The 12552-nt window shown below is 43.0% G+C and overlaps 1 protein-coding gene across 2 annotated transcripts; it reads right to left on the reverse strand.

Annotated features, from left to right (window-relative positions):
• Positions 1 to 1211: 1211 nt before the first annotated feature.
• Positions 1212 to 11460, reverse strand: HMGN5 (high mobility group nucleosome binding domain 5). Of its 2 annotated transcripts, none has more exons than XM_026674663.2 (6): positions 10354 to 11460; positions 8570 to 8599; positions 6658 to 6687; positions 5919 to 5969; positions 2753 to 2896; positions 1212 to 1934 (listed from the first exon to the last, which is right to left on the reverse strand). In XM_026674663.2, exons 1-6 carry the CDS (start codon positions 10366 to 10368, stop codon positions 1887 to 1889), a joined length of 318 nt encoding a protein of 105 aa, XP_026530448.1. In that variant the 5' UTR covers positions 10369 to 11460; the 3' UTR covers positions 1212 to 1886. The 2 variants fall into 2 exon arrangements, with proteins under 2 accessions (XP_026530448.1, XP_026530446.1); XM_026674661.2 differs by having other exon boundaries at positions 6652 to 6687.
• Positions 11461 to 12552: the final 1092 nt, after the last annotated feature.

The raw sequence follows: 12552 nt of genomic DNA on the forward strand, positions 1-12552 counted from the left end.
TGACACTGTTAAGAAAACAACTTTCTTAACTTATGAACTATGAGTACTGTAATGTTTGATGATTTAGCAAGATAGGAGACGACTGGACGAGTAGTGATCTTGAGTGGCCGAAACACAACTGTATACATCTTTTTAGTTTTTTTTCAGAATTCAGTGTTCAGAATTTGTTTTTCTTCAAGTGGCATATATAGGCCTGCCTATAAAACTGGCGTTCACTGTACTTTTACAAATATACCATTGTGGATTCCTTGTACTTCATTTAACTTGCAGATAATCCTTACCAAATAAAAATGAATAATTTCCATCTGGAGAATACAAAGTTCCCTGATGGTGGCTTCTTTAGAGACCACCAGGTTCTATAGCTCACCTGTTAAAACTTTTTAACCTTCAAAACAAGGCCTGGCACTGACTTTCACTACAAGACTGCCTCTTCATAGCAATAGTACTTAGACTTACATACTACACACACACCTACTGCTTTACAGCCCTCTTTAAGCAGTCTATAATCAGCATCTTGCCCCCAACAATCTGGGTCCTCGTTTTATTGACCTCAGAAAGAGGAAGGCTGAGTCAACCTCAAGCCCCACCAGGATCAAACTCCAGGCTGTGGGCAGTTTGCCTGCAATACTGCATTCTAGCCACTGTGCCACCAGGGTTTCTGGGTGGCCAATAGTTAGCAGGAGTCTTAAAACATATAAGGATGCCTTTTAATACAGCCATGTTTTGTCAAAGCCCAAACCTTCACGGCAACCCTTTTTGTGAATGAGCTATCAACTGTCCCCAGACAAGAACAGTTCAACCCACAACCGTTTCTCACCATTTCAAATACACCTACTGAACCAAGAATCTTGAGGGGTTCTTCACATACAGTATGTAGCGCATCTCTTCTTTCTCTCCTGGTCCTCAGTTTATGCTAAGAAAATGCTATTGGTTGACAATAGTTTGAACTGATCTGTGACAGTGGCAGAGCAAATTAAGAAGAGCCAGGCTCAGAGCAGGATAAAATGGGAAACTGTGTTTTGCCAAGATATTAAACACAATTCAGATCTCTTCTTTTTAAAGAAAATTCAGAACTGACTATCAAACCCCCAGTAACATTAAATGTTAAACATTAATCCAATAAGTATATTGCCTTGCCTGCACAAGGGAAATGAACAAAACCTCAAAGGTAGAAAATATAGCTATAACATAATGCAGCCCAAAATCATGGATCTTTTGAGGAGACATTTTATTAAGATAAATCCAGCAAAATTCCTAACAGTGGGTATATTCAGTCAAACCTGTCCTTCTCTTTTTTAAAAGTTTTTTTTTGTATTTCATTTAAAAACGTGATTACATATTTTAATATTATTCTCCAAAATGTGACAAAATAAAACTACATTTGGGATACAACAAGTTTCCAGCTTCTTAAGATTTTTCATGAAAATATCTCACCTTCTTTATAAAAGCAAGTCATAGAACCACCGGAATGTCTGACGCAATTGTGGTTTTTTTTTATGTGTGTGTGTGTGTATATTTTTGTTTTAGACCTCCCCACGTTAAGAAACCATACAACACGCAACAAGGGTAAAATTAAAATCTGAATTCCGTATGACTGACACACAAAGGGATTATATACTGATAGAAGTCAATAGCTACCACCACTGATTCTTTCCGGGTACCATACAAACTATGACAATCACAAAAATTTTAAAAACAATGATTTTTTTTTCTTTTGTTGGTTGGTTGGTTTTGAAGTCCAAGTAACCGAGATGAAGATGTTCCATGATTAAATTCATGCTAAAAAAACCTGCATTTATAAAATAGTTGATAAAAATATTCCTCTCTTAACAATACAGTATGGAGGTACGAATACCAAATGATGGAAATGAAGAGGGCTTAATCTGTTACTCGGACTTGGCTTCCTTGACATCAGATACTTCAGCAGCTGGTGCCTGTTAGTATTTGAGAGAAACAGAAATTGAATTAGGCTAGGAAGAAAATCCATTGCAAGGATGCTGGGCGTAACTGTAGCTCAGTCCCATGCACAATGAATTCTGCACAGTTTACTTCCATTCTTGCACACAGCAGGCAACTTCCAGCTTTTGCTTATGAGCTAACTCAAGCGCCAAACCGTATTTTTTCCTAACTTTGAACTCTTATGGCCCAATGCCTATCAGTCTGTAAGGAAGCCATCTGAAAGCATGAAGTGGTATGGCTTCCATGTATGCCTACCCTGCACAGAAGGCAGCTGCTAAATTTAAAGAGGGGCAAAAAAAATCCCTTTTAAAAACACACCGTGCCTAATAGAAACCTGCATATGCACATCATATTGGTGGCATTTTGGGGTAAAAGAAGAAGCAAATGTCCAAATTAGAATGTTTGACATAGAAGAACGGAGAGAGGGAGGGAAGGAGAGAGAAAATAAATGAATTAAACTGGCTAGGTTTTTGGTCCCAGAGACTAAATTTCTCCCTGCTGTGCATGCTTCTAATTAATTATCTTTGGGGGGGGAGGAGTGCCAGTCCCTTCCATGCTTGTACTGGGGAGAAGCTAAGTTAAAAACGAGATGTAAAAGTTAAATGACAGGTTTCTTTCATGACTCGGTGATTCACCTAACTGTGGCAATTTGCTTAACAACCATAACCAAAAGGTTGTAAAATTGAGCACGTATATAAGGGCTGGATAGAAAGCTGGAACTGTTGAGAGTGGAGTTTCCCGATTCCCTATGTATTTGGAAACGAGATTCTCGGGATGGCGGGATATACACTACCTCGTTAGTTTTGGTATCTCCATTCTCAGAGTGGTTTTCTTCTTTAGCATCTTCTTGCTTAGTTTCGTCTTTTCCTTTGGCTCCTTTCTTCCCTTTTGTCGCTACCTTTTTATCATCTTTCTTGTCATTTCCTCCTTTTTCTTTCTGTTAGAGGGAATCACGACAGTAAAGTCTCACTCACCAATCCTTTTTCAGTGGCCAGCCTCAAAACAACCAGTCTAAAACTGGCACTCCTATCTAAGATTAGTATCTTTATCTACTGAGAGTAGAGCAGTCCTTGTTTTGCGACTGCCTCTTTTAGCAACCATTCAGGTACCACTGATGAAAAAGTTAACTTTTTGACAAATCCTTGTATTTTTAACCTTTTCAACCTGCGCATATTATCTTTAATTTTAAAAAAATGGGTATTGGCAATCTCATTCTAAGGTATGGATACTACCGAAAAACCATCGTCTCAAATAATTAAAAAAGTATATATAACTGATTGAAGAAAACATTATCCGTAGTTTCAGAACAAGATCATTATATTCATATGCCTGGCAAGGAGAACAAAAGCTTGAGAGATCAGTGTTTATGTTAACGCAATTAAAAAGGTGTTAATAAAATGTATTCCGATTTTATAGAAGTTTTCTATGCCAGGATTCCCAGATAATTTCTATGAGACCCTGGCTTATGCAGACTGGGCATATATTTTTCAATTGGATAAAGGTTTCATTTATTTTTCTTAGCTGGCCCCAATACAAAACAAAATAGATAAAGTATGTAGGTAACCCTTGGCTTGACTTTAACCCATTTCCGTTGTGCATTGTAACCTGGGAAGAATGGTTATTTAGAAACATTGTCAATCTGACTTTCTAGGATACATTGTATACTGCAAGTAACAATCTACATATATAAACCATTTTAACTAGAATCTTAATGTAACTTTCTCTCATTTCCTCATCACCACCGCCAGATTCGTTAAAGCGACCTTCTCAAACTATTATTTGCAATCCAACATTTTCACTTAAGTTTTGGCCAAGTTCAAAGTCATACAAAATTCAGTCAATATAAGCACAGGGCTAAAATGAAGTGCCCTTCCGAATGCATTGGATTTAGAGCTCCCAATCCCAAGCTAGATTTAGTTAACTTCCCATAGTTTATCCCTTTTAACAAATTCACAGGAAAATCATGAAAAAGCTGAGTAATAGAGTTGGAAGACCTCTTGGAAGTCTTCCAATTAATCCCTGCTCAACCACGAGACTATTTCAAAAAACTGGTTGTCCAATTTCTTCCTAAAAACTCCCAGTGTTGGAGCATTTACAACTTCTGAAGGCAAGTTGTTCCACTGATTAATTATTCTCACTGTCAGGAAATTTCTCCTTAGTTCTAAGTTGCTTCTCTCCTTGATTAGTTTCCACCCATTGCTTCTTGTCCTGCCTTCAGGTGCTTTGGAGAATAGCTTGACTCCCTCTTCTTTGGGGCAGCCCCTTAGATATTGAAACATTGCTATCATTTCATCCCTTCTTTTCAATAGTCCTTCTTTTGTTCTCCTTTCGAGGTAACTCTTAAGTAAGTTTAAATTGAAAGTGATCCAGTCAAGTTCGCAGTGACCTTTAAAGATCTTGAATTAAGCTATCCTTCTCCCACCCCAATGAAGTTTCACAATTAAACCACTATGCATCATTCCATTACCCCATCTTACTCAATAAATCTTGTTTTCCATGGCTTAGGTGGGGTAGTCAACCTTTTTATACCTACCGCCCACTTTTGTATCTCTGTTAGTAGTAAAGTTTTCTCTAACCGCCCACCGGTTCCACAGTAATGGTGATTTATAAAGTAGGGGACAAAGCTCCTACCGCCCACCATGAAAGCTGGAATGCCCACTAGTGAGCAATAGGGACCAGGTTGACTACCACTAGCTTACATGAATGACAATCTACCATCTTCAGATACAATCTGATCACGGCAGACATTTTCCTCGGCTCCCACAGATAAGCGATCTGGGAAATGGCCGTCTTGTTGGTTGTTTTAGGATGCCCAGCCTATACCAACTCAAATAGCCTTGGCACCATTTATTGGGTTGCTAGGGTTGGGTTCCCCTTCTGAAACCATCTCAGTCACGGTGGACAGCAAATGCTCCTCAGGGGAAGGAATTTTCATTGAAAATTCCAGGGTACGTGTATCCTCTTTCACATCTGCACCTAAGAGAACACAGTTCATCCTTTTAGCTACTGGTTAGTTCCTTGGCCTAAAACAGTTCTGTCAAACAACTGACTAAGTACAGTAAGGCTGGACTCTCACATTCATATAATTGAAAGCTGCTAATCCAACCTGTCCAAATATATTTCCCCCTTCGCAAAATTAGATGGTAGATCATCATCATCTTCTTCCTCATCACCACCTATACCAAGGGTGTCAAACTCGAGGTTCGCAGGCAGTGCGGGATTCAAATATTTGTACCACCGGTTTGGTGGGTGTGGCTTGGTGGACGCGCTTTGAATGCAGGCACACACTTTATGTCTGCGCCAACATGCACTTTGCGCAGGCACAGAGGCCTTCTAACTCACCTCCAGTAAGCCTGCACTCTCCCGGTCACTTCAGCAGCTGCCACGCGGCAAAGCAGCTGGCGCTTCAAATTCAGAGGATAAAGGGGAGAATGGGAGCCCGGGCAAGCGGGTGGGTCCAACAGCAAAGTGGCGAAGAGAACCAGTTCTGTCTCCGCTGCTACCGGCTCCACAGAACTGGGCCAAACCAGAATACCACCACTGCCCGCAGGCTAGATCTGGCCCACAGGGTGCTTAGATCTGGCCCGTGGGACCCCTTCTGGAAACAGCGAAGGACCAGCCCGCGGTGCCTCTGCCAATGAAAGCGGAGCTTGTGAGGGTCGTGAGTGGCCCTTGCAAGCTTCATTTTCGCTGGCCAAAGCACTTGTGCCACCACAGGAGCCCCCGACACGAGTGACGTCGAGCTGGCCACGCCCCCTCATCCTCCCAAGCCAAACCCAACCCCGATGTGGCCCTCAATGAAATCAAGTTTGACACCCCTGTCCTACATCATGTCATCAGTACATATGCAAAAAGAAAAAAGAAATCAAGACTTCTTTAAGGGAATAAGAATCCATTCTGACATCGGAGGGAACCCTCAAGTCAAGGCATTTGGACACACAAGCATGTCCTTTATTTACCTTCGGCGGCGCCTTTTTCGGCTTTGGCTCTGGTTTGGGTGGAGCAGGCTTCTGTAAGAAGAGCACACAGATACGTTGTAAAACAAACACAGCCTTCCTCTTTGTCCGATTTGCTGTAACAATCTCAGACCTCTTTTAAAATGTCTCAATTTTCTGGCCCTTGAGATTACAAAGATAGCCTTAAAAATAAAGCAGCAGCTATAATTTGATAAACCATCATTGGCTCTGGGAGCATTTATTCCTGCGCATAGGTTATTTTTATACACAGTTTCCATTTTGGATCTGGATATTGCTTTTAGGTGTTGTAAGCTACCTGAGACCATGTATTTGAGATGGGCATCTATAATCACTGAAATAATAATTTCCCCTCTATTATGACTGGTGAAGTAAAACACATACGTACAAAGAGAACAAGGATCTAGACCAGTGTTTCTTAACCATGGCAGCTTCAAATTCTATGGACTTTAATTCCCAGAATTCTCAGCTGTGGCCATGTTGGCTCAGAATTCTGGGAGATATGAAGTCCGTCTCTTCAGAAGCTGACTAATTTGGAAACACTGAAGCCTTTAGCTCAAGGTGTGGCTTATCGTGCTGAAGCAGTTGTGTCATCTATTACATATTACATTTAATCTTGGAAATCATGCACAGGAGGCTACTCGAATGATACTTTGAAACATCTATTGATTGTTAACAGCTTTAATGTGATATGGATTTTTTAAAAAAAGAGGCGTACACTCACAGCAGACAGTCTAGCCGATCGTCTCTTTGGCTGCAGAAGAGAAAAACAAATTACTAAAACCAAACATCACTTTTCTTAAAAGTAGAATTCACAGAAATTCAAAACAACACACCTCAGGGAACCATGCTCTTCTCGTTTAACACAAAAATCCCACTGCATTCATTAAGGCTTACTTCCCCCAAAAATATGCATCGGATAGAGTTTTGCAAAAGTGAAAATGTTATATTGAAGGAATGGCAAGACTGTGGAGCTGGTTTCTAACTCTTACACCCTAATAAACCATAGCTGACTGGAACAAAAACAAGCATTATGTCTACATACAGTATTCTCTTCTCTTGGACTTTTATTAATACAATAAACTCTGTGGTCTGTTAAACTAGGATTGTCTTACAACCAAACTGGGATATTCTAGCTTATCTGCTGACTACTTATCAGAATGTAGAACTTAGTATGCTTAGCAATTTTCCAAAATGTTTGCTTTATTGTGCATAAAAAAAACCCCAAAAATGATACAGATGAACGAGAACATTTGTTATCTGCCCAATTAAACACATTTTGTTGGACAGAGATGTAAGAGTGAGTCACTTTGGTGTGGTAATGAAAGCACCAGGAGACCATGAGTTCTAGTCCCACTTTAGGCCAAAGCCAACAGGGCGATTGTTAGATTTTTAACTGTGAGAAGGCAAGGGCCAACCACTTCCACAACCGTTGCCAAGAAAACTGCAGGGAGTGTTCTGTGTAGTTGCCAGGAAACAAAAGTGATCTACAGAACTGAGCATTTCCTGGATTCAGTTTGTTATCTCCATTCTTCAATACTCATGTAGAGTTTATTTCAACTTTTGACCAACTGTTAGCTCTCTGTGGCACTGAAATCTGGTTCGAAAAAGGATTTGATCCCAATGTCTAATGTCATCCTTGGCCCGTTCTCACACTAATCGTAACTTCAACAAGCTACAAACTTTTGATATCGGGGCAATGTCAATTTAAAGCAGAGGTCTCCAAACTTGTAAAACATAAATGAATAATACTATAGTCAAATGATTAACAATATTAATGTATTTAGGAATATTTGATTGACAATACAAGAACATATACAATGTAATTGTAAGCGAAGACTATGAAGTGGAAGCACAAAACAATCTGTAAACCAACCGACACACTGTATGTACATATATGGAAGATGGTTTGATGTTTTTATGTTGTGTTTGTCTATGTTTGTCTTAAAAAAACAGAAAAAACTTTAAAAAAAAAAAGACTTGTGGACTTCAACTCCCAGAGCTATGCTGTCTGGAGAATTCTGGGAGTTGAAGTCCACAAGTCTTAAAGTTGTCAAGTTTGGGGGCCCCTGATTTAAATGGAAAGGTAGAAGTCTCCCTTCCAGGCCCACAGCTGAAAAAGGAGGAACGGCGCCCACAGTGGCTTGAGCTTGGCTGCAGCGCATTCTCCAAGCAGAAAGGTTGGTTTCTTCTTGTAACAATTAAACTGAGGCAGAATCCTAAGCCACACTGTGGTTTGCAATCTGTGGCTGAAAGATTGATGTACTGGATGCAGCCAGTTGTGGCTGGTAGCATGACAGTACTATGAAGAAACTATTGGGGGGGACGACTCCAACGTTCTTAATAAGTGATTTTATCTTTTAAACAAGTCCAACTGCACAGATTTCTTCATTGCATGTAAAAAAAATAAGTTCTGCTGCCATAGATTACTCTGCATATAAATTGTGTGTGCACTGATCAGTTGCAGTTTCTTGGCAAATCAATCTTGCAACATCCTGGCCATGTAGATTTTAAAATCCTACCACCTGCACACGTTGCATGTCAATTCTTGTGGTGTATGTTTTCCCAACTCCTTTGAAGGTTCACTTCATCTTGGCAACTTAATATATATGTACGTATGAAAAAAAAAAACTTACCTCCTCCTTTATTTCACCTTCAGCTGCAGCCTAGTTTAATAAAAAAAGAAACAAGCACAATATAAACAGCTTACTTTTGTTCCAATTTTATAAAAAGAAACGGACGCCAAGAATATCTGGCGGAGCACTCTCGTGAACTAAAATAAATGGCCCAGTAAACATGAGACAGTAGACATTTTTAATATAAAAGATGAGAAAAAGCTTTATTGGGATCAAAACAGGCAAATATATCCATCTTGCATCAATCAAAACCATCTAGTTTAGAATTCTGGAGGCAAAACCTAGTGAGCAATTAAGATTTACACATACAGTAGTGCAAGAAAACTTCAGCAGGAACCAATTCATTTCTCTCTAGAGTTTCTCAATTCCATATCAAGCCTTCTAACTCTTCTGTTTCAGCACCAAAAAATTAAAAATTGCCAATCAAATATAGCGCAGGATGCATTTTTTTAAAAAAAAAAAAATTAGAAACGCATCAGATTCTTCTTCTGCCAACAGCTGCAATTTTTAACAGTCCGCAGGTTGTTTTTTTTTTTTAAAAAAAATCCTTTGAACTCTCTTCCAAACTCCCGGACTACACATCCCACAATGCACTTGGGACGGTCCGTTTTGCTTTGACGTCATCGCGTCCCAAGTTTAAAAAACGGGAGGCAAAAAAAAAAAAAAAAAATTCCCGCCAAATTACCTGCAAAAGAACACAAGGTCGTTGGCAAACGACCTGCAAAGGGCGTGGAGCGTTTTAAAAGGCATCTCGCTGAGTCCCCCTCCTCCCCGGGGAGGCGGGCTCCTCTGCTGCCCTGCAATTTTGCACAAACGGAGATCACCCCATTTTTTTTTTAATGGCATGCGACCCCTCCCCCACGCTCCTTATGTAGCTGCACTTCCAAAATGGGAACCCCTCCCCCACCCCCTCGTTGGGTAACTCTCAAAAGGAGCCGATTTGCAAATAAATAAAAAAGGAGCAAAAGAAAAAAAAGGGGGTGGAAGAGAAAGAGAGAGACGCCTCGTTGCTTAAAGTTGCAACGAATTGGGGCTTTGGAAATCTCTTGCCACATCTCACCCCCTTACCCCCACCCCCAAAAGGCGGGCAATGGCAAAGCCCTGCGCCCCCTACCGGCTCCGAGACGCCACTGCACCACCATCTGGTATGACAAGTAGGAGGAAAGGAGGGGGGGAGGAGGAAAAAAATAAAAAGAACAAAGGCAAACGCAGGAGAGCCAGAGGACCCCCCGCGCCTCCAATCGGGGGAGCCTCGGCCCAAACCGTCTCCAAATGCCCCTCCGGCGGCCTAAAAAAGCAGCCCAGAAGCTCGGCAGGGTTTGCATTTTGGAAGAGGAGGAGGAGGGGGAGAAGGAGGAGCGCCAGCCGAGCCTGCCTGCCATGCCTGCGGTCAGCAAGCGGCACTATGGCTGTTTGCAATCCAGCATGGAGGAAGACGCACCGTGCAGGCTCCGTTCGGCAAACAAAACCCTCCACCCACCCACCCACCTCCCGAAAAAAAAAAAAACTCCACCGGGCTCAGCAGCTTTGGGTCGGTGGCGATCGCGGCTGCCAAGCACCTTCACCCCGCTCCCAAACGCTCGCTTGCACGAAAAGCCCCCGCGCACACACACAAACACACATACACGGCCCCAGCGGGCGCGCGCGCGCAAGCCAAGCCATCTTTCTCCCCGCGCAAAAAGGGGCTTCGCGCGTCTCTTCTTTCTCGGCCCGTTTGCGCCACACACAGCCCCCCCCCCCAGTCCAAACCACCAGCACCACCACCACCACGTTCGCTTGCTTACCTTTCTTTTGGGCATAGTTGAGCCTTTTGGAACAGTTGGTTGCGGATCAGAAAGAGATGCGGATCTTTGCAAAGGGGGAGGAGGGCAAGGCTGGTCGCCCTCCCCTCGAAGCAAAATGCAAAAAAAAAAAAAAAAAAAGATGAAAGGGAGGGGGGGAAAAGAAGAAACAACAAAAAAAAAAATCCAAAGCAACCGCGCGCAAAACAAACCCGCTTTTTTTAAAAGAAAAAGCCTGATTTTGGTTGGCTGGTTGGTTGGGTTTGTTTGGGTTTTTTTAAAAAAACAAAACAAAAACAAAAGTCTCTTCTTTCTTTGCAAAACTGTATCAAAAAAAAAAAAACACACACACCACCACCAGCGAATTGCAGCCGCAGCAGCCCTCCCTAAAGAAAAAAAACCCACACCCCAAAAAAAATAAAACAACCCCACCCTGAACCTTTTTTTTTTTTTTTTGTAAATTCAAAAATAAAATATTCCCCCTTCTTTATTGCAAACAGTAAAAATACACCAACACTCAACCAAACTGCATGAATGGGAAAAGCGCGAGGAAAGTCCGGGCCGAGAATGACGCGCGCCTGGGCCAATAGCAAACTCGGGCCAGACCTGGGCGAAGGCGCCGATTGTAGAATCCCGGGCGGGGGCGGGGGGCGGGGGGCGGAGCCAGACTCGCGCGCGTCGCCCAAGTGGTGTTTTTTTTGGTTGTTTTTTTTTGCCGTCTGCGCAGGCGAGCGGCCCTTAAAAAGCGCTTCCTGAAATGCACCCCCTTTTTTCTTCCTCCCCCTCCAAACGGGCAAGATGGCCCGAGGGGCTCCCAGGCCAGCCCCCCTCCCTTTCTTGCAAGCTTGCACGACCCTCGTCGTCTCTCCTGGCGCCCAACCAACCCCCTTGGGGGCAACGGAAAGAAGGAACCCCCTCTCCCCCCTGTGCAAACTCGCGCGCTCGCAGCGGCCTCTTTGCACCCCCTCCTTCCACTCTCCCTCTGCAAGAGGCCAAAAGTCCGTCCCCCACCCCCGTCCCCCATTCCCGAGGAAGGGGCGCGTGCAAAGCCCTCGGGCAGCGTGCAAACACGGGCGAGCTCGCTTTCCCTTGCACGGCTGCAACATGGCTGCCCTAGCGCCTTCTCTTGGCGAAGGCAGTGGCTGCGGCGGCGGCGGAGGAGGAGGAGGAGGAAGAAGAGTGCAGATGGGGGAGGGGTGCTAAGAGTGTGTGTCTCCCCCCGGGGAGATGGCGAGGTAGAGGCTGGCCCGATGGGTCTGCATGGAAGGATCGCCCCCCTCCCCCCCGAGCAGATTGCAAAAGGGCGGGAAGCGTGCAAGCAAGGGGGACGCTTTCTCGCAGCGGGGGTGGGGTGGGGGTTAGTTTGCAAGAGGTGGGGACGAGCGTGCATTGCTAGGCCGGAGACCCGGGGGCTTCGCCAGCCTCCTCCTCCCCCCCTTCCAAACGAATCTGAGACCCTGCATTCCTTATTATTCCTGACTTTGATGGCTCTGTCGCTTTTCTTTCCAAAAAGATCCCAAAGGGAACAATGGAAAGTTTTAAATGGAATCCACATCGTGCAAGCACCGTCCCTTTCTACTTAAAAGCACTCGAAGGAGCTGTATATTGTAGCCCGTACTCTCTCCATGCATGCGTCTCTAATCCAACAGGCAACCCATTGGTAGGCTCCTAACCGCTTTGTGGATTGGGACTCCTTGGATATTGCCAAGGAAAGCTATTTCCCCTTTAGAGAACTGCCAGCAATAGGCGTAGATTGACACTTGGCTGTTGTTTCGAAATTGTCACTTTTTTCCATGTCTGTTCTAGGTAGACCTGATTAGGACCTCAATGCCAGACTATTAATAAGAGTTACAGATACCCACTCTGCAGACTTTCCATTAGAAACACTGTATCTGAATGTATTTAAAATGACTTTCAGCTTCCTCAAGATGTTTATTTTCCACCTCCAACAGTGGGAAAAACGTGAGGGTTGTTTTTTTTGTTTGGGAATTTGTTTGAGAAAGTAAAAAAAATTTCTTGTTTGGGAAAGTAATTATTTTTTTCTTGTTCGAGAATTTTTTTTTTTCTTGTTTGGGAAATGTTTTCTTGCTTGGGAGAGAATATTTTTTCCCCTTTGGGAAAGAAAATGGTTTATGGTTTAATTTGCTTTGAGTGTTGATAATAGACATGAAAACATGAAGGTATGTCTAGTATGTTCCTCAC

Source organism: Notechis scutatus, chromosome 10, assembly GCF_049901735.1.
Source record: "Notechis scutatus isolate UNSWTSFEM ecotype Mainland chromosome 10, rNotScu1.2, whole genome shotgun sequence".
Taxonomy (NCBI): domain Eukaryota; kingdom Metazoa; phylum Chordata; class Lepidosauria; order Squamata; family Elapidae; genus Notechis; species Notechis scutatus.

Coding starts and splice junctions, on each gene's coding strand:
- HMGN5 (XM_026674661.2), bottom strand. Junction 2,897..5,918: donor CGAAAAAGGCGCCGCCGAAG/GTAAATAAAGGA, acceptor TCCCTCTAACAG/AAAGAAAAAGGAGGAAATGA. Junction 1,935..2,752: donor GAGATACCAAAACTAACGAG/GTAGTGTATATC, acceptor AAATACTAACAG/GCACCAGCTGCTGAAGTATC.